This window comes from Fukomys damarensis, unplaced genomic scaffold, assembly GCF_012274545.1.
Source record: "Fukomys damarensis isolate Sample0158 unplaced genomic scaffold, DMR_v1.0_HiC HiC_scaffold_23, whole genome shotgun sequence".
Classification (NCBI taxonomy): Eukaryota; Metazoa; Chordata; class Mammalia; order Rodentia; family Bathyergidae; genus Fukomys; species Fukomys damarensis.
Window position 1 is genome coordinate 10,585,552 of NW_022900935.1, and position 24,918 is coordinate 10,610,469.

Below are 24,918 nucleotides of genomic sequence, written 5' to 3' on the forward strand. Positions count from 1 at the left end.
CACCAGGAGAGTCCCAGGGGAAGGGGAAGTGGGCAGAGACGCCCAGGCCCACAGTGAGCTTAGCTTCCAGGGCTGCGGGACTCAGCAGCCTCCCCTCCCCTCCCCTCACAGGCTGGTCAGCTCCTACAAGCACCTGCACCTCCTACCTGTGCTTCTCCCTCTGGTCTCCTTCCTGGCTGTTAGCAATGTGACATTTTTGGCTGTTCCCTGGGAAAGATTTCTGCTTATTTTATGGTTATCTGCTCAGCATTGGTACTTTGGGGGTACGTGAGATTCAAGAGATAAATGAAAAGTAGTGTGTGTTTTAAGGGTCCCTAAGGATTCAGAAAGGAAAACACGTAGCTCCAGAAAATTCAGGGAATGACTGGCTGTTCTATAAAAAACTTTATTAATAACTAAACATTTTACACTACATTCATTAAATCCTGGCTTTCAATATATCCTGTATTGTATGAAGTGAAACCATTTGCTGGGAACCAGGAGGTGGGAACTCAACGAGCACTCACCAGGATCACACAGTGGCATGCAGAGATTTACCAAGAGTGAAACCAAAGCCTGTGCCCTGAAACATGGCCCTCAAATGAGACTGCGCCACAGGACAATCCCTGGGCTGTGCTAACATGAAGGCACACAGGAGTCCCTAGGAACCTGGGCCCTCAGGCCTGTGCCCACTGGACAGGTACCGAGAGTCTGGGACACAAGAGTCCACCTGAATCTCAGGCAGCATAGTTTTTTCCAAGTACGTATTTTATTTGTATGTATTTGCACACATTAAACATGGAGTAACAGTTTGTAACCCAACTTACCCAGCATCACATGGGGGCTGATTGCCCTGACTGCAATGGAAACAGGTGTGACTTGGCCTTGCTAAAGGAAAGCATGACCATTTCCACAATTTGGAGGCAATCTAAATTAGCCCAGAGATGACATTTCTCCCCCCAACAATTCATCCCCCAAAGTACTGATATCTTCTTTCCAGGTAGAGTTGCAGGTGTAGCAAGTTTCTGAGTTTCAGCTGTGATGTTGAGCTGTTGGCCCAAGTCCTACCAGCCCCAAAGTTTCTGTGGCAACAAAACAATGAACTTGCCTCTCTTCAACCCCAAGTCTTTTCTTTAGTTCCATTTTCTTCCTATATCCCAAGGGTTTCTGGGGTGCACTGCATCACACTGTTGAACCCTCTTTTTGGAAGGCCTAAACCACTACAGCCTCTTCTCTCATTGTCCACCTTTCGAGGCCCAATTTAACAGTCGTGCTGCTTGCCCCCTAGAACCACCTGTGTACTCTGGGCAAGGCTAGCAGGTCCCTCCTGCCCTTCACCAGTACAGGGCTCAGGCACATGTGACTTTAAAAGGCATACCCTCCCACCTCCAGTATGTCATGAGCCCCTGGGGTAAGAAGGAACTTTTAGGGCCCCCCTCACCTTTCCCTGACACTATGAATCTGCCCGTTTGGGATCGGGAGAATAAACCTTGTCTCCTCCATGCACCACGTGTACCTCATTTCGTCCCTCAGCCCTGACCACCAGAGCTCTGGCCTGAGGGATGCGGCAGAGGTGCCTCTGTGATCAGCCGCAAATCAGCAGCTTCCTCAGGGGGATGCTTTCCAAATGCAGAGCTGCTGAGACAGAGGAGGCAGGCTTCACACATGAGAACTTGCTCATTGCCCTGTTGCTGCCCCTCTGCTCCAGGCTCTGCTCCTGCATCTGAAGAGCAGGACTTCTGTCTGCCTATGGTAGCCCCGCTCTTCTGTCACCCATCTGCGGTGTCACTTACCTGTGACGGGCAGATCTTGTTCCCTAACTGACCCCACTCTTCCCACGGTCAGACTCTAGTTTAGACTCCTCATCAGCCTGATCCTGAGCTTTGGGAGCAGAGGCGGCTTGGGGTCCCCCTGAGCAAATCCACACATTCCAAGAAGCCTCGTGACTCCTCCAACAACGACATGAGCCAAAGGGAATGTGGGTGCCACAGTGAAAGCAAGAGGTGTGGACAAAGGAGACCCGCTGGCGATGTGCTCCATGGCAGCAGGTCAGAAGTCTCTTGGGCACAAGGGGGAAAGCTGAAAAAGTCTTCCTTCATTAAAATCCACATCTCCGCCAGAGAAAAACACTGGAATTCCAGGCAGCCAGTGAAAAGGCCCACTCAGCCGGCGCTGGGCCTAGAGTGGGCCCTTGCCGAACTCTGCCCAAAGCCAGGAGCACTGGTCTGTGCTGCTCTGTGCCTCCTGCCCAGTGTGGAAAGAGTGCATCTGGTGGTCTGGCAGCCGGTCCCACTTCTCTGCTTTCAGCACAGGGAGCTAGGAGTCCAGCGATTATGAAGAGAAAGAGTGGCTGGCCACCATCTGGGTCCTCATCCAAAGCATTTCTCAGTGCTGGAAAGGATCTGACACTTGGATTTAAAACTTATAGCTCTTTTTAGTCTTTTCATTAAAAAGAAACAACCTACTTTCTGCCACAAGTCCTCAGCACTTGTGTTACTGTCTTGCCTTCTGGCAGGAGAAGTTCTAATTCCACTCAGTGCAATTCCACCGTCTTACGGCTTATGAGGCAATCCACTCTGACCCGCTGGGCTCGGCACCAACGCCTGGAAGCCAGTGCCACTCCACTGTCTTTCTGGGGGGTTCATCTGCTGCCAAGAGGATAGTCTGTGCCATTTTGCCACTTGCAGATCAAGAGCTCCCTGGTCTGCCAGCACGTGGAGACTGAAAAATCTTAAGATGAGGACAGCCTCGGTAGAAACAGTGAGGTCTGCCCAGGGAGGAGAAGTCTTAAGGTTTGAGCACCATCTTCTGGTCAGTACTTGGCTTTTGAGGCTGCCTCTCCTTTAAAGACTTCCCCTACCCTTCCAGATGGGAAGATCTCAGAACTGACAAGTCTGACTGATTTGCATTTCAGACCAAGGAGGGCTGGAGGTAGGAGCAGTTGGCTGGGGTGAGCTAGCCTGGGCTGGAACTCACTGTTGCCAGGATTGCCTGCACAAAGCCAATGCCAATGAAGACAAGAGCCAGCCCTTGAAAATACTAGTCAGAACCCAGGCTCTGCCTCTGCACTTTTAGCTGTGCCCCACCTGCCTGTGTGCAGCAGTAAAGGCCCCACTTACGAGCACCTCTGCACACAGCCATGTGGTGGTGGTGGGGCCACACCCGATTGGAAAACAGAGTGGGCTCATCTCTGCCAGTGTGTGGTGTGAGGGTAAGTGATCGCTCCGCAAGGGGTCAAGCCACACTAAGCGGCAGGGGGCCCTGCCTGCTGTTCAAACACTGCACTAGCCTGCTGCAACCTTTGGGCATCAAGGAAAAGAAGATAAATGCTGGTCGTTCTTTCTAAATGGCAGGAACCAACATCCATCTAATTGCACTTCATAATGGATTCCACAAACCATTAATTACCAGATTATGTTTTAGGAACTAAAGATAACAGGCTCTGTGAAATTCAGACTCAGAAGGATCACTGACCTGCAGCTCAGACAGCTGGCCGTGCACAAGGCAAGCGCCCTGCCCTGGCAGCAGGAGCAGAGCTAGGGGCAGCCTGCTGCTCCTGTGTGCGCAGGCACACAGCCCGCCAGCTGCAGGTTCATTAGCGACGTCACCAACTCCAGAGGGAGCCAGTGAGCGAGGCCTTCAGGGTGGGTGGAAGCATTAGCCTTTGATTAGAGGAAGAGGATGAGGAGAAGCAGCCTACAGGGAACGTCGTGAAGAACATCCCAGAAGGCAGCTGCTGGATGGCCTCGCATGCAACACTCCCGGGAGTAGCACACCAAAGGCTCTGCTTCAGGAAGTCGACTCTACAGAGCAGTGGGAAATGGGGGCGTTGTGAATGCTGCCACCTTAGTGCCTGGTGCTAGCATAGCCCCAGGAAGTAGATGGAGCTGAGCAGAGGGGAGGCTGGGAAAAGTGAAAAAGCGCAGTGTGCTTCAGGCCGGGTTCCCTCGGAGTCTGCTGTGCTTCTCTCTCATTCCAAATGGCCAGAGGCACAAGCAGGACACAGCCTACTCTGTGGGCGCAGTCCCACCTAAATGCCTTTCTGTCCTCTGAGAGCTGCTGGAGCGTTATACCTCAGCCCCCATCCCACTGCTCTTTTAGACCGTTTCAGAGGTGGCGTCACAGAGGCCTGAACAAAGCCTGGTTATGAAGGACAGAGCTCAGACACTAGGTGTGAGAGCACTGGAGCTTTTCTGTCCTTCGAGGGAGGCCATTTGGGTTGGTGCTAGGCTAAGATGCTCACCACTTGGGTCAGCAGGGAAGGGCAAAGGACAGGATTCGGAACTTCCTCTCTGAAGCAAATGCCGGTTCCTCTGCCAGTGAGCAGCTGCCACACTCACTTGGCCTCACCACAGATCAGGGTCACAGTACCATCCAGCAGGTCCTCCACAGTCACTGCCACGAGCTCAGAGCTGGCCTGAGATGTCTGAGAGTTTGGCAAAGTCACAAACACCTGTGACCCAGCAAGCTGGGTCTCCTCCAGGGTGATCACCTGCTCAGTTGGGGCTGCCGGCTCCGAAGTCTGGATCACCTGAAAAGGAAAGAGCAGGGGGCTGCTCTGGGCAGTGTCCACAGTGAGTGCCCCAGAATTTACATGGCTTCTGTCTCATGCTGTAATGATGATATTTATATTTTCACCTGAGGAGAGCAATTACTTATGCCTAATGGGAAGAGGCAAGTCTAACATACCAATGATGCTAAAGAGAAGGCAGACAAACAATTTAACTCTGTGTACTAAATTGCTATAATTTCGCTCAGTGTGCCACCTCAGGGTGCCTGGACTGTGTCATTACACACCAGTGAACACCGGCTCAGTTTCTCACACTGGGTTTTCCTGTCTTGAGGACAACACTATAGGGCTAAGTGCCATGTGAGAGCAATGCCATCGTAGGCAGGTGGTCTCATGCCTGAAACACGGAAATGGGGTGAGTTACCAGAAGCCAGGCCCACCAGGGGTGGTAGTCCCAGGGCCCCCGTGGGGCTGGCAGCCTTCTTGGAGCAGCACAGCTTCAGGCTCAGGAAGACAAGCTCATTCATTCAGCTCAAGCTGATAGGGCAGCCCCTCTCCTAAGGTCAGGCATGCCGCTCCCAGAGCTGCCTTCCTGGCTCCGGGAGAACCGTTCCGTGGTTAAGCACACCCAGTTCCTTCCTGAACCTCCAAGTTAATGCTCTGACCTGTGGACCCTAGCACAGCTTGATGTCCTTGATATCTTTACACCAGTGAATCCCCAGAGGGCACAGCCACCTGCTCTTGAGAACCAGCCAAGAGAGAAGACCAAGCACACAAGTGCGGAGGGCAAGCTCAGTTGCTTCTCTGCTGCAGAGTGAAGACAGCAACTGGGATACTTAATCAACAGTTATCTAGCAACAGAGTTTTCAAACAGGTTTTCTTTATTTTAGGACTGGAGCCCCCCATGCAAGACATCTTACCAAGAACTCTAATACAAAAAAGATGAAAGCAGAGAGGCTCTAGTAATGTGACATCAGGAGCGTCACCTGGGTCCTGCCCACCTGACCTTCCCTCTGTACCCTGGAGGCTCTAAGAAAACGGTTTACAGACTCACCCATGTGACTGGGCAGTGGGACAACTCAACAGATTAAAGCCTCCACTTACAGTTCCTCTCCAACCCATCTAAGGTCACTAACAGTTGGCCAAGCTCAGTTTATCTTTTCTGCTGCCCTCTCTACAGATCAGGAGGGAGGGTAAGAGAAAACCAGGTAAACACACAAGCTGGGTCAAGATTAGACTCAAAACACTACAAAGAGGCGGCCTTCTCAGCAGATAAGGAAAGGCCCAGATGTGTACAAATATGGCCACGTCCAGCCAGGGGAGCCACCCGAGGCCTTCAACTGCAGTGTCCCTGACTAACAGAGCTTGGCCACCCTGCTTTAAGGTCTCCTGCACACCTCACACATTCCAAGGCATACCTCAGAAGGCGGGTTATGTGTGAATGGGAGGAAAAGCAAAGGTCCTCCAACTTTTGGAAATTCCATCTGCCTTAGGGATCACCAGGAGACTAGAATTTTCTGTTCTGTTTGTGAAGAGGTCCAGAAGCACTTAAGATCATGAATATATTACAGACCCTGAAAGAGCCCCAGGGAACAAGACTGAGTGCTGGGACAGAGGCATCTCTACAGAAGTCCTAGGAGCCCCGTGACCACAATCTGTGTCCCTGGGGGCCCCAGAATCACCTGTACCATCTGGGAGGTGGCTGCCTGGGTTTCAGTGCCCATCACCTTTGGGTGCTCAGACTCCAGGTGGCCATCCAACTGAGCCTGGGAGGTGAAGAGCTCCCCACAGAGCTCACAGGGGAAGGTGCTCTCTGACTGCTTGAAGTGCTCCGTGGTGACGTGGTGCTGCAGTGCTCCAGGGAAGCGGAAAGTAGCCGCACAGTACAAGCACCTGAATGGCTGGGACCCTGGAGGAGGGGAAGCAGAAGAGATGGGCTGTGGGTGGAACGACTGACAGAGCAGGGAAATGTGAGAGAATTAGTGTGAGGACTGTGATGGAGAGGCAGAGCTGGGTTTGGGGGGATCTGAAGATGGTACCACTTGGAGCGACCTTCTTTACAAAAGGACAAAATACAGAACAAATGATAAATACAGAACTAGATGCAGAGTCTTGCAGGGCTAGCCAACTTTCACTGTTCTAAGGAGTGCTCTTTTGGATCTCCGGATGGGACAGCAGTGTCTGCTGTGTGCAGGACGGCATGTGCACGAACACCCGGACTTACAGGGCGAGTGTCCGTGGGCCGGGATAAAACCCTAACACGGAACGGCATGCTTTTAATTCACAAGAACCAAATGTTCAAGGAAGGAGGAAGTAAGTGATAAAGAGTTAGGTAATTCCTAAACCAGGAATCAAAAGCAGTCTATTTTATATAACATTCACAGACCAAAGCCAATGGTCTTCAGCTCTGTGCTCTAACACCAGTGTTCTGAGGGCAGGGTAAACACTGGGTAGAGAGATACGCATGTCCGTAAGTCACAAGTGGAATCCAAAGTTACTCTGAGAAGCTGGATCCTTCCCTCAATCAATTTATTTATGTTTTCCTTTTTACTTGTACCCTTATGAGTGAGTGATCTCAAATCTACGTTAGATTAAGACTAAAATAGCATTTGGGTTAAACTATAAATTCTAAGTGATTAAAAGGTGTTTAATTGGTAGTACTTTTTCTTTGTTAATGCTCATTAAAAATGGTGCATCTTATGTGGGGAGTGGGAGGCTGAGGCAGGAGGATCTCACATTAAAGCTCAGCCTGGGCAATGTAGGGACTCAGTGAGACCCTGTTTCAAAAAACCAAAACAAATAAAACGGTGCACTTTATAATGGCATTTTATTTATTTTTTTTATTTTTATTTTTTCCTGGTACCAAACTCGGAAACTTGAGCTTGTGAGGCAGGCAGTGGAACCACTGAGCTAGATCCCTGGCCCTATACTGGCATTTTAGATTTGATGAAATAAGCAACAACAGTGACAACCATGGATAATACTTAAGGGTTAAGTATTAACCCTGGTGCAAGGCTGTAATACTTCACAGTTACCCTATAAATAGATACTACAATTCCTCTCACTTTCTAAGTAAGGAAGTAACTTAACCTGGGATGCATAGCAGTGAGTGGTGGAGACAAGACTCACACCAGACAGTCTGGCCCAGGGCATGCAGAAGGGACACTGACCTGAATGCTGGCACTTGATGTGAACCTGCAGCAGAGCTGGTGTGGGGAAGAGCTCCTTACACTGCTCACATTCGTGGAACTTCAGATCTGTGAACCAGAGGAAAGAAGTGAAGGGAAAGGGGGAAAAAAAAATGGCTCCTCCAAAATGGAGAGGAACAGGGCTGGGGTGGGTGAGGACCGACACTGCCCACGCCATCTACTGTGTGCATGACCTCGCACCTCGGGGAAGTTCATGTGCATCGGTGGTGAAGAACACTCATCTGGTCCAGACTGTCTGGATGCAAAGAGGGTTGTGAGACTGAGTGAGGAAATACACACGAGTGCTTGGCTGGTGCCCTGCACACGGGAAATGCTCTATACTGACAGCTGTTGTGATTATGCCCAAATTTATCTGCAAGGCAGGTACTAATAACCCCCATTCTGAGAGGGAAACGGGCTCAGAAAAGAGGAGTCACTTGCCAAGGTCATACAGCTGGTAAGTGCTGCAGTCAGGATTTCCTCCTGGGCAAGTCTGCCACCAAAGGTGACACTTCCCACACACTGTGACTAGGTCTTACTCCGAGGCTGGCAGGAGCTCACACTGCTCTAGGTTTCCAGGAGTGAGACTCGCTGCCGCCCAAGCTACTGCTTTAATGGGAGGGTGCTGAGAGGAGAGAGGCAATCCCATGGCACAGCACACCACAGCACTGAAGCCAGCGTTTCTAGACAGAAGACAAGATGCTAATGCATCAGGCCCCTCCCAGGACTACCTCTCACGGGGTCCGGGCTCCCCTAGACTCACCCGCATGCTCTGCTTTGATGTGCTTCTTGTGCTCAATGGTGTTGGGAAAGGTTTTGTCACAGGAGCTGCACTGGAGTGATGAGAACTTGGATGACCGATGGTTCTGAGCAGCAAATACATCTGGGTGGTGGGTCCGATTGTGGTACCACAAACCAGACAATTGCTGTTAAGGAGTTTGGTGAATGTTAGGTCTTGGAAAGTTCTGAGAAAAGCTCATAAATGTAGAATCACACTCTCTTACCCATCACACCGAGTATGGAGGTGAGGAGAGTCTGGTGTCTGTGGGAACAAGGCAACTGGGAACCCATGAAGAGGCCACTCAGGCGGGGGTGAGCCGAGTCCTCCATAAGCCCTCAATCCTCACAACAAGCTGATGGGGGACACTGGCATCTTCCCAGTGAGGCAGAAGCCGAAGCACAGAGAGATTAAAGGACTTGCCCAAGGACACACAGTTAGTTAGGAGCAGGGTTAAGTCTGTCCTCTGGCCTGGAACATCTGTTTTTCACACTGATATGTGCTTCAGCGCTTCCCAGAAGCCCAGGGGTGTAGCAGAGCAATGTGCTAGAGGAAAAGTCCATGGGCTCTAGGAGCAAGCATCCCTCTCCACCCCAGGTTCTAGACCAGCACCAGGAATACTGAATACAATTCCTCAGTGTTCTAGAGATCAAGCCCTGGTCTTACTCAGCTACATCACAGCACAAGGCCTGACACAATGTTAGCTATTTCTAAATCAGCTGCTACGCTCTCTATACCTCCACCTTACAGATGCCAGCAAGGACATTTCTTTCCCGGCCAGTTCCTGACAGATGGGGTTTCTCTTTAGTTCTATATGGGATTTCACTTTAATTACATGCCACGTTCCAAGATAAAAACAGAGTCCTTCCCTTGGAGTCAAAAAAACAAACACAAAGTAATTCTGAGTGGTGATTCACTCCCCATTATCACTGTCTTGTCTCTGGAAACAGGTAGCACAGAGTGGGAGCATCCGAGGGGAAAGATAGTACTCAGCTCAGGATGAGGCAGACATCTAAGAGAAACGTTAAGAGCCCTCTGCTCCAGTTCCAGCCCCCATTGCATCACCGGCCAGATCTCCTCAGAGAATCTGAATGACAATCTGCCTCTTAGCTTTTGGAACGCTGAGTATCAAACCCAGGGCCTCATGCATGCTAAGCATGCATACCACCACTGTGCCGCACCCCCAGCCTGACACCAGAATCAAACTGTCACCTCTTGAAGACCAGATAAGACAAGCTGCAGGTCACACACAGGAACATGAAGGAGCCAAATGGAGAGTAGGGCAGGCACTGGGGAAGCGTCCAGGGGCACAGGAGGTCACCTGGTAAGCCTTGTTGCAGATCCCGCAGCTGAAGGGCTTCCCTCCGACATGGGTCACCATGTGCCGCTCCAGCATGGAAGGAGCACTAAAGATCTTCCCACAGGTGGGGCAAGGGTGGTACTCCTTGGAATGCACCTCGTGGATGTGCTTCCGGTGATCCTGCAGAGTGGGGAAGCTCATCCTGCATTTCTTGCAATCATAAGGATCTTCTATGTCTGGTTTCAAGAAGGACATGAGCAAGAGGAAGAGGCACAGAGGGGAAAAAACACCAAAGGCAGCAATTAGTGAAACATGGCTGATGTGTGCAGCAAGTTGTAAGACTCTGTTTAGATGTCATGCAGACCCCAGAGACCCTGAGCCACTGCAGCTGCAACTGCCCCTGCCTTCACCCTAGGAGGTGGGCTACACTGAGCTTTCTGGATTAACCATCTATGCAGTGGCAAAGAATTCATCTTAATTCCTCATTTTATATCTTAAATGTTAAATTCTACTTCACCACTTTCCAAGGAGTATCACTCTTGTCCTTCCTATCTGCAGTGGCATTTTGAGTTTTGCAGTTCTCTGCATAGATTTCCAACATACAAATAGTATCACTATTTTTTTTGGTCCTCAGCAGTATAAGGAGTACTTCTTGGCTCCCCGCCTTTTTTTTTCCAGTACCAGGGATGGAACTTAGGACCTTGCACTTGCCAGGGTGTGGGGCCACTGAGCTGCATCCCTGGCTGGTTGCCCACTCTAGATCCAACAATAAAACCCTGTGTGTATATATGACATTTAATGAGTGCCTTATGGAGGCACATTCTGAGTGTACTGTAAATCCCTCACTCCTTCCGATAGCCCTGTGAGTAGGCTTCATTCTTATTTTATAGGCTGGGAAAAACCAAGGTCTAAGAGTTAAGTCAGCACCTCACACAAGTGCATAACTAGGATATGGCCCTCACTCACAAGCCCACGCCCTGAGCCATGCTCAACTGGATGTGCCAACTTCTCAGTGTGGCCTCAAACATAAGGAGCACTGATGGAGAATACACTTGTCACCTGGGTGGCACAAAACTTGTCTTTTTCTTAAAGCAACCGAAAACAAACCATTTTTATAATAAAATCTGTTGCCCACAAGAAAGGCCCGACCCACAAGCCAATCTTATGTGTGCACTGACTTAGATTAATGCAGGAATTCTGAGGTGCAGCAGCATTTGGTATCACTGACTAGTTTCCCTGTGGACAGCAGCTCTTGAAATCTGTTTCGCACTGTCTTTTAAGATGCTTTAACACAGATTTTCATGAGCAAAGATGTGGCCCTCGGAAATGCAAGGAATGGGAGACGGTGTGTGTAGCCTGGAGGAGAGAAGGCTTGGGTGACGATATACTGTACTCCAGGGCATGGCAAACTATCTTCTGTCCTCTCCATTCTGAAAATTAACATCTTCTTCCCACTTCCTGATTCATGTGTGATATTATTAGGAAAAGAAGACTAAAACACAATGTCGTCTTTAGATGTAGCCCTGGATCCAAGCCAAGTCCCACCCATATGCAAGTCTGCTATAATTGGAATTTGGGGGCAATCTTGGTAACTCCTTAGGGGAAGAGGGCACACTTTGTACTCCTCCTGCATAACCCAGTATCCACTCACATGCTGGGCACATAGGAGCTCTGGAAAAAGCCTCATTGGCTGGCTGACAACAGACATGGTTGTGTTTACACAAAGCACATGTTGTGAGACACTATTTACCAAAGCTAGAAACTGGTAAGGAGGATATGCAAGGTACCTGGCTTGCAAGTCAGCTCTGATGGTGACAGATGGTTCCCGACAGGGGTGCTCTTATCACTAATAACAATATCTGGCATTTATTGCACACTTTTGTGCGTCAGGCATGGAACTTTATGCTTACGTGTGATAGCTCATTTAATTCTTACAACAACCCAAGGTGGTGGCATTGTATTATTTGCTCTAGTTTGGATGGGGCCGAAGAGGCTTAGAAAGGCAAAGAAATTTGTTTAAGGTCTCAAGAAAAGTAAGTGGAAGGGGGCTGTGTGATTTCAGAGTCCAAGGTTTCAACCTGCCAGCTATTCTACACTGACTACATGCTGGCTGTAACGAGGGAGGCTCGCAGAAAGCACACTGTGGCCAGCCACACAATGCAATAAAAACCTCAGGATTTCCTTTCCCTTCACACATGTACATATACATATGAATGTGTTTTGAATAAAAGCATGTTTGTATACTAGAAGAAAGGGAGAAAGACGGGCAGGTTGTACTGAGGGAAACACAGTGGTTCCTTCGTTCACGAATGCTTCTGTTTGTGAACAATTTGGTTTGCAAACAGGAGCATTTGGCAAAATTTTATTTTGTTTGTGAACTCTGCAACAGGTGATGAATATGACCATGGCCATCTTTTTTGCATGAACAAGAACATGGGCATTCTCCCAGAATCATGGAACAAATTAGCTCTGTAAACTGAGGTACCACTGAATAATAGACTTGAAAGAAAAGGTTGAGCAGGAGGCTTTGAAGGGAACATGCCCAGCCCAGTGTGACAGCAGAAGGAGCTGAGATGGGGTCAAGCTTGTTCCTACGGGGAAATGCAGGTATGAAGAGAGGATGAGAGTGGAGGGCGGGGGAGGAAACAGAAGTTCAGTGGATTAATGGAAACATTCCAGCACCCTGGGAGCCTGTCAGTTACAGAGGCTCTCTTTCAAATATAATTTGTGTCTGTGCAGGCCAAACAGTGCCAGGTGGGCTAAAGAGAAAGACAAGGAAATAGCCTAGACAGAGAGAAATCAGCATTATGCAGTGGAATGTTAAAATAGAAAGGAGAGACTGTGGGCTTTGTAGGAGACTAGGGGAGGACAGCACACTAATGGGGCCTGGCTCTGGTGAATGCCATCTCTCTTAGGATTGCTACATGCTTTCTCAGTGCCAAACCTGGCCCCAAGTGCCTGACACTCACGAACTCAGTACATACTGTGAAAGGTGTGCAGGTGGATGGAGAGGCCATTGGCTTGCCGGAAGCCCTTGCCACAGTCCCTGCAGACATATGGTTTGTCCCCAGTGTGGGTCCTCACATGGCGGGACAGCTCGATGGACTGGGCAAACACAGCATCACAGTACTGGCATGCATACATTTTTCCTGCAAATATACATGAGCTCATGAGAACCAGCACTAAACACGGCATTTCTGCAAACAAAATCTAATTCTAAGAAACACACCAGGGAAATGTCCTCTGGAGAATGACATTAAAACCTCAGGCAATCTGGGTGGGGCCAGGGATTTAGCTCAGTGGTTCTGCCACCTGCCCAAATTCAATCCCCCCGTACCAAAACAAAACAAAACAACAACAAAAAACAACAACAGAAAAGAAAAGAAAAAAAATCAACCTCAGGCGTTCTGTAATATACTAAATGAGAGGTGTGACCACAAACACAGCTCATCACACAGAGAGAGGGTGAGTACGGAGGGACAGCGACAGACTTTTCATCACACAAGAGAACCCATCTCTTCATTAGGCCACCACAATAGTGAAAGGGCTCATTCTCACTCTGCCTTTGGCCAACAGGTACAGCCCTGTGACCAGAAATGCATGAATTTACATCACCTTGCAGAATAAACAGTGTGGATTTGTGACTGCACGCAAATGTTAGACATGGATTAGGAATAAAACTTTTTGGTTTTTTTTGTTTTTTTTTGTAATTTACAGCACTGGGGATAGAGCCCAGGGTCTTTGCACTGAGCTATGATCCTCACCTTTGCCTAAAATTTCAAAATTTTGAGGCAAAGTCTGACTAAGCTGCCACAGCTGAGCTTGAACTTGTGATTCTCCTGCCTCAGCCTCCAAGAGTACTGGGATATAGGCAGGTGGCACCACGCCCAGCTTAAGAATGAAAGCCTTTTCTAGAAGTCATTACATACCCCCTTGGTTTCTCAACTTTCTCACACACACAGTGAGAATGTAATTAACTACACTACCAAAGACTACTGGAAAAATAGGTAAAGAGCAAATCTGGGACTGGCATTGGTACAAAAGGCCAAGGGAGGAAGTAGGGCCATCAGGGAGGTGAGGGTGCAGACCAGGCCTCCCTGGTTCGAGGCCCCACTTCTATCACAGCAATCAGCCTCATTTTCATATTTTACTTACTAGGCTTTGAAACAAGATTTTGCTGGGAAAATGCAGTTTCCTGAGTCAAAGGTTGGAATGACTGAGAAGCAAGGGACTTAGTCCTTGACCTTCTCCACCCTCACTTACTATCTAATCTCATCTCAGAGCCCTGCACGGACCTGCACACCGATAGCTCCACTGTCCCCAGAGCTCCACACTTACCCTCCCAACTCTGCCCGCTCTGCCCTTCCACTCAGAGCTCCACCAGGCATCTCAAATGGACCACAACCAACACAAGCCTCTGCCACTCACCACAGCCTCCCATCTCACTCAGTGAGGTGCCCCTCACTCTGCTGCTTATGGCCCAAGCCCCACAGCCACCTGCAATTCCTCTCTTCCCTCACATCCCACATACAATCCATCACCAGCCCTGGTACCTCTCACACTGTCAACCCCCACTAAGACCTGTAGCTCACAATGCCACCCTGTTAACTGGACCACTGCAACTGCCTCCCCCTGCCTCTGTGTCAGCACTAAACTCTCACCCTGGGATGGTTCATTGGCCATAGTGGCCCAAACTAACTAAGAATGTAAATCACATCCTATTATACCTCTGTTCAAAATCCTCCTGTGGCTTCCTGTGGTCAGCAGAATAACAGGACCCAAAGATGCCTGTATCCTAAAGCCTGAAACCGGTTAACTGCTACCTCACATGGCAGAAGGACTTGAGAGCCGTGACCGAGTGAAGGATCTTGTGAGGACTGTTCAAATGGCCCAAGAGAATCCAGAGGGTTCTGGCAGAGGGAAGAAGAATCACAGGAGGCACGGTGACAAAAACAGAGGCTAGAGTGATGTCGCCACAAGCCAAGGACTGTGGGTAGCCTCTCAAGGCCAGGAAAGGCAAGGAACAGATCCTTCTCCGGTGCCCCCAGCAGAAGGAACACATCCCTGTGCAACTATGATTTTAGCCTTGTCAGGGCCTTTTTTTAACTGCCAGCCTCCAGAATGGAAAGATAACACGTTTGTGTCATTTTGAGGCACCACTCTGGCAATTTGTCAAAGCAGCACTGAAACTGACCTTCTTCGCATAACAGTCCCTACCTGGCTATGAGACCCCATAGGACATGTCCTGGGCAACATCTCCTAACATACTCCCCTCACAGACTCTGCTTTAGCTCCTTCTAGTTTTTTGTGGTCTCTCAAGCAGATAAAGCTCATTCCCACTTTGGGGATCGGGTTCTACACTTGACGCTCCCCTCCTAGATCATCTATTGGCTCCACTGCTCAGTGTATTTGGCTTTCAAAATTAACACCCTTTCTCATAGACATCACCGATGGCAGGAATAGCACCTACTCTCAACCCTGTCATTCGCTGCTGCTCACCTGGTTTTATTTTTCTTCACAGAAATAGCTACACGCTGGATTTCTACTGCAAATTTATCTACTGTGTGTTTTACTGCTTGGAGTGTAAACTCCATGAAAGTGAGGTGTACGTATTTATAACGTCCCCACACTGTAAACAGCACTCAAGAAATGCTTTAATCAGCAAATATTTGAGGGCCGACTATTACCAAGTTCACTGAATCCAGTGTGTGTGTGTATGGGGGTGTGAGTGTGCTATGAGCTCTACCTTCACAGAGCTTGCACTCTAAAGGGGAGACGATAAACAGGTAACACAGACACTCATCACACTATGGAGAAGAAAGATGTGGGGAGCAGGCTGGGGTGCTGAGATTCCAGGGTGGTGGGAAGGGCTTAAAGAGAAAGTAAGGTGTGAGGGAAAACTTGAGGGAGGTGAGGAAGTAAACCATGAAGAGGGAGGCACCCCAAGAAAAGGAAAATGGGCAGAACAAACTGAGGGAGCTGGAGAGTAATGAGACGAAGTCAGACAGTGATCAGGTGACTTAATCATGGATGGCCTAGCAGGCTATCAGGACTTCAGATTTCACACTGTGTGAGATGAGAGTCACTGCAGAGTTTTGAGCAGAGAAGTGACCTGAGGTGCTTTAGTTTAAAAGTACCCAGGGAAACGCCAAGAGCAAAGAACTGGTTAGGAGGGTATTGTAACAATGCAGGGGGATGATGGAGGCATTTTTTTACACACACGTGCTCCAAACTATACGTAGATTCCTCCAGAAGCCTTCCCTGATAACACACTTTCTCCCCTCCAACTGGGCTGGAACCCCTTTGCCCTCTGCTGCAGGGTCCTGGTGCTACTCAGTGTTACACTACCGTTTATCTGCTGTCTCTGTAACTCCCACCCTAGGTCACCAGCTACGGGATCCTGAATTCCGGTTTGTCACTCAGCATCTGTCACTGCCTGATCCACAGCAGGTGCTCCAGGAGGTCTTTCTCAAGCTTGAACTACACATCAAAGCTCAAAGAATTCCTGGCTATGTAAATTCTGTAACTACAAAACCACAATACTATGCTGGCCAGCCTCTCCTCAAAAACTCTCGCAGCAAGCATTTCACACGCCTGTGCACAGATGGAGGCCTCGTCAGCTTGGGCCGAGAGTATGGGATCTAGTGTTGTTTGTAATTTCCCTGACGTATCCATGGTGCCTGATACCAAGTGGGTCTGCAGCAACTCCCACTATGAAGGTCTGCAGGAGACAGGAAGGGCTCCCCTGCCTCACCTTCTGAGTGCTTCTTCTTGGTGTGGTAGGCCAGGGCCGAGGCTTGGGTGAAGGTCATGAGGCAGTGCTTGCACATGAAGGGGCGGTCCCCAGTGTGCAGGCGGAGGTGGTTCTTCAGGGTGGAGTTGGCTGCAAACTTGGCCCCACACTCCTCACAGGAGAAAGGCTTCTCATCAAAGTGCTCTGTCAGTTTATGGTACTGCATGCCTGGGGAGGAGACCAGGAGAGAGACCAGCAGTCAGTGTCAGGAGCTCAGCGGGCCGCCTGACAGTGCCTTCTCAGGCCAGGCCTCAAGGGAAAGTATGGCACAAACCACTCCTTCTCTTAAAGAGTCCCAGCCACCCAGAAATAGATAAACAAAACTCACTTTTATGTTTCATTAGGTTTACACAACATCTCAGACAAGGGAAAACAACTCTGACCTTACATCCCATGATTTCTGTGACTCCTACTAATTTCCCAGAAGCAAGTGGTACAGAAACCTAGAAATCAGCTTTAAATGGCAAGTCATTACTACCGTGAATAACTTCTAAATTATGGCGCACTAATTCCATCAGACACTAGAGTAGGAGTTTAGCTCAATATCTTAAAATTCCCTAACAATTCAAAAAGTAAGTGGTACCAGATGGGAAATTTAACAGATGGGGAATCAATGCTCAGGAAGCGGATTTCAGAGCCAATGCTCTTCGGAAAATATTATCCTTACTCTTACGAACCTGCTCTATTGTCTAAGCCCATCCACTCTGATGGCACATAGCTTAGGGGCCAGGCTAGAATCCAAACTGCAGTATTGCAACGATCATCCTCCACGATCCTTCTGGACTATACCTGAGGCATGAGCAAACTCTCTTCCACAGAGGTCGCACGTCACTGGTAGCCTCTTCTTCTTCTTCTTGGGGACTTCAGGGTCTCCACTGGTACCGTGGGCCTCCAGCTGATGCTTCTCCAGCTCTTTCTTGGAACCCTTGGTCTCACTGCAGTCCTTACACTGCACCTGTTTGCTCTTGGCCACACGGCAGCGCTTCATGTGCACCTTGAGGCGGCAGTAGAAATGGAAGCTCTTGTCACAGGCCTTACACACAAAGCTCTTCTTGCCGGAGTCTGGGGAGGCAGAAGTGTCTTTCTCTTGTTGCTCTGGCAAGGAACCAGCATCTCCCTGGGCATTCTGTTCTGCAGGCTGGCAGTCAGCTTCCACAGCCTTTTCATTTTCTTTGTCATTGGCTTCAAGGTGAGATTTATTACTCAACCTCCATATTTCCTTCTCTCCATTTTCCTTAGTAAGGAAACCTGCACAGAAGATAAACCTCATGGCTCTGGGAATTGTGGTTCTACTTTGCTTTATAACTTCTCTAATATACTCTTAGAGGAGACTGGAGACTACTTGAGATCCTCAAAAAACTGAAGTAACAAGTATCACTGTCATCTTACCTCCCCATAAACACAAATAGCACCAGGTTACATTTGCGTCTTCTGGCTGTTAGGTACCGAGAGCATACAAAAAGGGTAAATAACTCGAGGTACTACAGCCACTCACATAAGCTGTTGCCTCTTTTCTTCAATAAAGAATGTGCCTGGGGGCCTAATAGGCTCCGCAACCCCCTGTTCCTTACCAATATGTGCCAATTCCTGCATGACGGGCTGCAGGCTTGGGAAAGATTTGTGGACTCTGCACAAGAGGTGACAGATTGCAATGGCCGAGACTGATTTTTCCATGGCTCTGCTCAGCACCGCTCTCAAGGAAGCTTCAGGGCTGGTTGTCTCAGAGGAAATGCTCAGAATCTAAATGAATACCACAAGGCAAAGGTATGGGGTTCATATCAGCAGACTGCCCCCATGGTTTCCAACTTAAAATAAAGCTAATTCTGGAAGGGACAGTTCCATCGACAAGCAGTTTATACTTGTCTTCATGACACATATAATGGGACAGACCTGTTTTCCAAAGGCAGGGAAATGAATAAAACAAAAAGAGGAAGCACATATCCAGATAAATGTCCAGATACAAAGGAGGCATGAACAAGGAACCATTAATATTTTCTGTAAAATTATGTTCTTAGCAGCCAGGAGTCTTCCAGGGAGTTTTTCTAGATCTTCACATTAAAACCCAGGAGGGCTATAGGATTTGGTGGTTGGTCTTTCTGTCATGAAGATCAGGATAATTTTTCATAATATATAATTGTCTCGATGTCTGGAAGTAATTCTGCATGATCAGTGGCTTCATATTTTTAGACACTTAGATGTACCCTTTTAAACATCGTTTTCTTTCATAAAGAAACTCAGCGTTCTAAAGCAGGTTCAAATAGGGGCTTTAAAGAGGCCAAGAATATGATTTCAAAGCCATTCCCTTTCAGAATGTTAGAGCTATCAGCAGAGAGTCAGCATACTGAGAAAATAAAGTGAAACCATCCACAGATGGCCACATGAAATTTTCATTTTGGAAGATATTTTATTTCTGCTCTTTTCAAGTCTATCTAAATAAACCTGATATCCCTGGAGGCAGGCATGAGACTAATTAGGAGGCTAAAACTGATCAAGTGCAGAAGCCAAGCTCTGGAGTACGCAGTGTGCTGGAGAGGCTAGCACAAGTCCTGCCTCTGAAACCCCACAGAGACATGGGCCATCTTCTTCCCAGCTAAGAGTCAGATGGAGGTGGGGCTGTCCCACTGGTGTGGATGGTCAGAAACATGCCCTTCTGCACACTCCCCATGCCCACCTGGATCAAAAAGGCACTATAAGTGAATTCACAGTTTAATTTTATGTACCTTTATTCTTCCCTGTTTAAGATGGACATGATCCTGGGGTAGATATCCACGAATCCCCCCCAGTCCCTACCTGATTTTTCTGGGGTGCTGGCACACTGTGAGAAGCCTTCTAGAAAATGAGCTGGCATTATCTTCTGCCCCATAAGGGTAAAAGCTTTGCTCTATTTATGTATCGTGGCTCCTTCAAGGAGCGAGAATAGAACACGTAATAAGACCAGCTTTACTTTCCTTCATCTGAAAGAGGCTGCATCCCAGAACATGTTAGGGAACAGAATCAAGGTTTCCCTTGAGATGTACCTAGGTTTAGGCAATAGGAATAAATGCAGGTATAAGTTATATAACTGGGTTATGAATTCTGGCTTCAAATCTTGCTCACTGGACATGCAACTTAACCACGTGGAGCCTGAGCGCCACTTCCTGAAAAATGTGATGGTACCACCCAATATTTGCAGTTGGAAGGTTAAAATGGCCAAGGTTATAAAGAAGAACTTAACACAAGGCCAAGAACATAGCAGTTACTTGGCAGATGTTAGTTCTTCCCTTGGGAATGAAGACAGTCCCAGGTATCAACCCAGAAATCCTTTCCAGAATTCAGTTTGCTTTGTATTTGCCCCACCTCTTTCAAAGTCCTGGCCAGCTGCTCTTCCTCCAGGGAAAAGGGCTTGACCTCACCCCTCTGTTGGATGGCCTCTATGATCAACTTGCTATGCCTCAGGACTATTTCTAAGGCAGCAGTTTCTGGGGTGGTCACTGAAAGAAAGGGAAATTGGAAACTCAGTCAAACTACGGATACCATTTTTTCTTTCATCTTCTTCAACGAAGTTCTTCATAATGGAAATATATTTCAGCCTATCTCCCATCTAGGGTTGTGTGTGAGGAAAATGACAAACAGCACTGTGATCAGAGTATAATAATGAATATAAGCTTAGAATAATTACTGTAATTTAAAATAAAAAAGGTTTTTAAATGCTATACCCTTGAACAAAATTGCAAGACCTTACTGCTTTAAAAACGTATACATTTTTATGGGGTAATGTGATATTTTGGTGCATGTATAAATATAATGGTCAGATCAAAGTAAGCCCTTTTATCTCTTTAAACACTTCTGTGAACACATTCAAAATCCTTTCTTCTAGCTTTCTGAAACATACAGTATGTTATCATTACCTACAGTCACTCTGCTGTGCAGTTGTTACCTACTAGTTGTTACTCCAAAGGGCAGAGAAACAAATGACTACCATGCAAGAGCTTTTTCTACTTCCTGAAAGATGGACCATTATCTCTACTGGAGGCAAAACCGTGGCAGAGGTCAATTTACCTGCCTGGAAGAAAGCATCGGCACCAGGCTCCTTTCGTATTTCTTCCATGACCATGTTCAGTGGGCAGGTCTTTGTCTCCTGAGCTGCCAGAAGCAGCTGCCAAATGGCTACTGCAGAGAGAGTCTGCTTTTCTAGAACTGCTGACATCAGGGAACTTAAACCACCTGAGCCGGTGCCCTGTTTCACGAGCTTCTCCATGACCTTCAAGATGAAACACAAACACATGTAAGACACACTCCAACTTGGCACAGCTACAGCGCTACAAGTTTAGGTATTGGGTTACAGGGTATGTATTTCTGTGAAGGAATTTTTCAACATTCTTCACCTTTCTGGACCTAGGAGATTTCTTTTTTTCTTTCTTAAAATCAAATTTATTTGGGGGACAGTGGTTGGGGATGTAGCTTGGTGGCGGAGTGCTTGCTTAACATGTATGAGGCTCTGGGTTCCGTATTTCCAGCACCAAAAAGAAAAAAAAAATGTTTTTAACTGAGAGATTTCTTATACATGGCAAAGTTCTTCATTCTCCCTTTTCAGTGTTTTTCCTTCTTATCATAGAAAGTCAACTATCCTACTTATTTTTCTGCCTTAGAAAAATGAATTACCTTCTATTTCTTAGCATTTCTCAATATAGCTGTGTATGTATACTTGTAGAGAATACACGTATGTATATCAATAGTTCTCCTTCTTACCCTCCCTCTCTTCAACACCAAACCGTGCTCTTACTTCTCTTTCTCCAGGGGCTATACTCTTCACGTGTGAGATCATCTTTAGCAACATCTGGCTATCTGTGAAAATCTCAGATAGGTTTTCATGATACCGTCGCAGTAGCTCAGTCCCATAATCATCAGGGCTTGGCTGGACTGTAAGAATATTAGCAAACAACATTGTCAGATGTAACAAAACCCCCTAAGGGCTTCTACAGAAGACTAAAGGCATTACAGATGGGAGAAGTAGATGAGCACAAACAAGTCCAGCTGCTGGCTTGGGGCTACACCCACACATACTCAGATCTCCTCTGGTTGACACTTTGTGCTTCATGGTCATAAAACCACTAAAACTTTGGGCCGGGGATTTAGCTCAGTGGTGCTGCCACCTGCCTTGCAAGCACAAGGTCCCAAGGTCAATCCCCAGTTTCAAAAACAAAACAAAGAAAAAACCCCACTAACACTTTGATAGTCAGTGCCTGGTGCTAGAAGGCAGCGACTGCTCAACAGGAGGGTAATGAGAAGGCTGTACAAGCAAGAGATTCAGATGTACACGCTCAAGGGGTAATGTCTGTGAAGCCCAAGGAAAAGGGTCACATGGTAATCCAAAGCACAAGCAGCCACAAGTCAGAACTGTGCCTGTTAAGAAGCTGCCCCACAGCGCTGTTTAGATGCCCTCTGAGCCCATCTGTTAGCTACTCTCTTTTAACAAGTTATACTTACTTGAAATAAAAACAAAACAAAACAAAAACAAAAAGGATCAGGCATGTCCCCAGCTTTGCAGATATTTAAAATTTTATTCTCCCTTTGACCCAATAAAAATTACCTGAAGGCAGACCTGGGGATTTAGCTCAGTGGCACTTCACCAGCCTTGTAAGCACAAGGTCCTGAGTTAGAGTCCCAGTACCAAAACAAAACAAAACAAAAATTATCTGAAGGCAAAAAACAAAACAAAAAAAACTCCACAAATATACAAAGACTAGTTTTTACTGAGTGCCCACTACATGCTAGGCACTGTGCTAAATGTTTTAGAAGTATTATTTCATAGGAGCCACAAAAAATGTATGATACATACCACTCTCATACCTGTTCCAAGAAAAAAACAGGGTTCAGAAAAGTCAAGTTACTTGCTCAGTGTCACAGAATGATGGAGTCAGGCTCCAAGCACAGGTTGTCTTAACACTAGAGCAATAGTATTAACCATTATGTTTTACCTGCCCCCGAGTAATACAGTCATCCTTATGATGGAAAAACTACACAGCCTTCAAAAAACAGGATTATAGAGAGTTTTATGAAATGCGGAGAAAATGTCATTACATTGTTAAGTAGGGGATATTGTAAGTATTATAAAGCACAGCAGCATTTAAATGTCATAAAAGTCGAGTAACAGTTAATATATGTCAAAATGTTACTATTGATACACTTGAGTGGTAGGACTTTTAACGCTTTTTTATTTTTGGAATTATCCAAGTTTTTAAAGTATATTTTAGTCTTTGTAAACTACAAGTTCTTCTATTTCCTAAGTATCCTCTTTCTCAAAGCCATCTCAGTTCTAAATGCCATGGGAGGGGAAAACAGGCACCAGGCAGGCTTTCTGAGGAACATACGCGGACTCACCCCCCCCCACCCCGCTGAATGGACAGAGTGGTTAGGCCCAGGACTGCTGGAACCAAGCAGCACTCGGGTGGGAATGGGGCAATGAAGAGTTGCATTTTTGCAACTTGCCAGAACACCGAGCCTTGTGAGCCCTTTGTTCCTGCAGCTTTCACAGGTGATCCTGTACGGCCTCAGAGAGCCTGCACCATGGGAACAGCAGGAGGGAGTATAACAGAGAAGAGTCCATGTTATCCTACGTGCCCAGCATGGAGCCAAAGGGTGTTCTAAGCTGTAATTTTCTGTCAGAGCACCTCCCATCCAGAGAATGAAAAATTAACTAATACCTGTGATGCTGGGCGAAGTGGCTAATTTCTGCAAATTCTCCAGCAGAAGATCCAAATTTGGAAATGTCATCTTCACGGCCTGGAGGAGTTTTACCAAACTCTCAGCAGTCAGGGTCTTCTCTTCAGTTACTCTGTGTAACATATCTTCTATTGTCTCTTTGGGTGTTCTGCCCTCACAGCAATTCAGAATCACCTGCAGTGGCAAGCAATCAGCCAGACAGCAGTTAACGGCAATTCAAAATTTATCTGACACACACTGAAAAACCCAGCAAGACGGCATTACAAGATGCCCTGTCTCCAAATCCTCCTGTGTTGGTTTCTAGCACAACTTTTGTCATGGCCCCTTCCTTACTCTGTTTCAATCAAAATCCAAATGCTCTCTAAACAAGTAGTTCTTTCTCAATTGTAAGTCTGTGTATATTCTTTGCCTTCAACAGTTCACATTTACTGAAATCATTCTTACACTTGGACTATGTTATAGTTCATTCAGACACTGAGACTAAGAAACAGACTGGCAATTAACAGTTATAATGTTTTCCAATCTGTGTTCAGTAAAGTTCGTGATGTTGATACAGGTTGTAATTTTCAGAACAATTCTATTATTTTACTTCCTTTCCAGAGCAATTTAAATGCCCAGATAATTTATCTGAGGTCTCCAAATAATAAAAAACTTTTCTGGGTTTTCTTGTGAATGTTTTATACCCATTCCTTTCATTCTCAATGGCCACATACATCGGTTCTAGCCATAACTCAACAATTCCACTCCCTTGTTCTTCCTCGGTGTGCCAAGTGACGAGTCAAAAGGACACAAGGCTCTAGCAAAGACTGAGAAACAAAACACATGACAGGTATTTTCCTACAACCACAGAACCATCTCTTATTGAACTACAATGCAATAAACATAACATGGCTCTCACAGAACTGATAAAGCAGAGATTATTTTAATATATGTAATCCAAAGATTCACAGTAACTGAATTTTGAGCTTTCCTTTGGGGAAATATCAGCTCTCAAGAGAAACAATCAAGATCAGTTATGGTCATATACCAGAGGCTGCCACTATCAAATTAACTCCTATTTAAAAATAATGAATGTGGCTTTAAAACCAGATTGCTTTACATATATAAAAAGGAGATATATATGTATATATATAAATCAAGTTGTCATATTCCTTGTCAATACAGAACATAGTCATTCTCTTTGTTTAAGGTCTAATATGTAATAGATTTCTACTAAATGAATCATAATTAAAATTTTAAGAGCTTATATTTTAAAACCATACTCATTTCACTCCTATATCTTAGTTGCTAAGCAATAATCTGATACATAATGAAGCAGCCAGACATTAAGAGTAAGGATGAGCTTTAAAACTAGACAGACTTCATCTGTACCTACTATTTATTTCTTGTGTGAGACTGGGTAAGTTGTTTAATTATTTGAACCTTATTTTCCTCATTTGTAAATGAAGATAATCATACTAATACTTGAACACAGTCATTTCTATAAAATGAAGCTGCTAGCTGGGTATGGTGTCACACACAGCAATCCCAGCACTTAGGAGGCTGAGGCAGGAGGATCGCTGTGAGTTTGAGACCAGCCTGGACTACATAGTGAGTTTAAAGTCAGCCATAGTGAGACCCTGTTTCAAAAAATGAAAGAGAGAGAGAGAGAGAGAGAGAGAGCAGTAG

At 46.8% G+C, this 24,918-nt stretch overlaps 1 protein-coding gene across 6 annotated transcripts in view; it reads right to left on the reverse strand.

Moving 5' to 3' along the window:
* Positions 1–371: 371 nt before the first annotated feature.
* Positions 372–24,918, reverse strand: part of Zbtb40 (zinc finger and BTB domain containing 40) — a 74,354-nt gene continuing 49,807 nt past the window's right edge. For 3 of the 6 annotated variants that reach the window (XM_010626003.1, XM_010626001.1, XM_033767361.1), the window contains 13 exons: positions 23,232–23,424; positions 21,311–21,447; positions 20,587–20,788; positions 19,885–20,018; positions 18,120–18,288; positions 17,338–17,796; positions 16,510–16,716; positions 12,740–12,904; positions 9,777–9,991; positions 8,441–8,603; positions 7,660–7,746; positions 6,172–6,398; positions 372–4,510 (listed from right to left, as the gene is read on the reverse strand). In XM_010626003.1, the coding sequence (XP_010624305.1) occupies positions 4,316–4,510; positions 6,172–6,398; positions 7,660–7,746; positions 8,441–8,603; positions 9,777–9,991; positions 12,740–12,904; positions 16,510–16,716; positions 17,338–17,796; positions 18,120–18,288; positions 19,885–20,018; positions 20,587–20,788; positions 21,311–21,447; positions 23,232–23,424 (2,553 nt within the window). In that variant the 3' untranslated portion in view covers positions 372–4,315. Of the gene's footprint in view, positions 4,511–5,392; positions 6,399–7,659; positions 7,747–8,440; positions 8,604–9,776; positions 9,992–12,739; positions 12,905–16,509; positions 16,717–17,337; positions 17,797–18,119; positions 18,289–19,884; positions 20,019–20,586; positions 20,789–21,310; positions 21,448–23,231; positions 23,425–24,918 lie in introns of those variants that run through there. The other 3 variants (XM_010626006.1, XM_010626007.1, XM_033767362.1) reach the window with 3 other exon arrangements.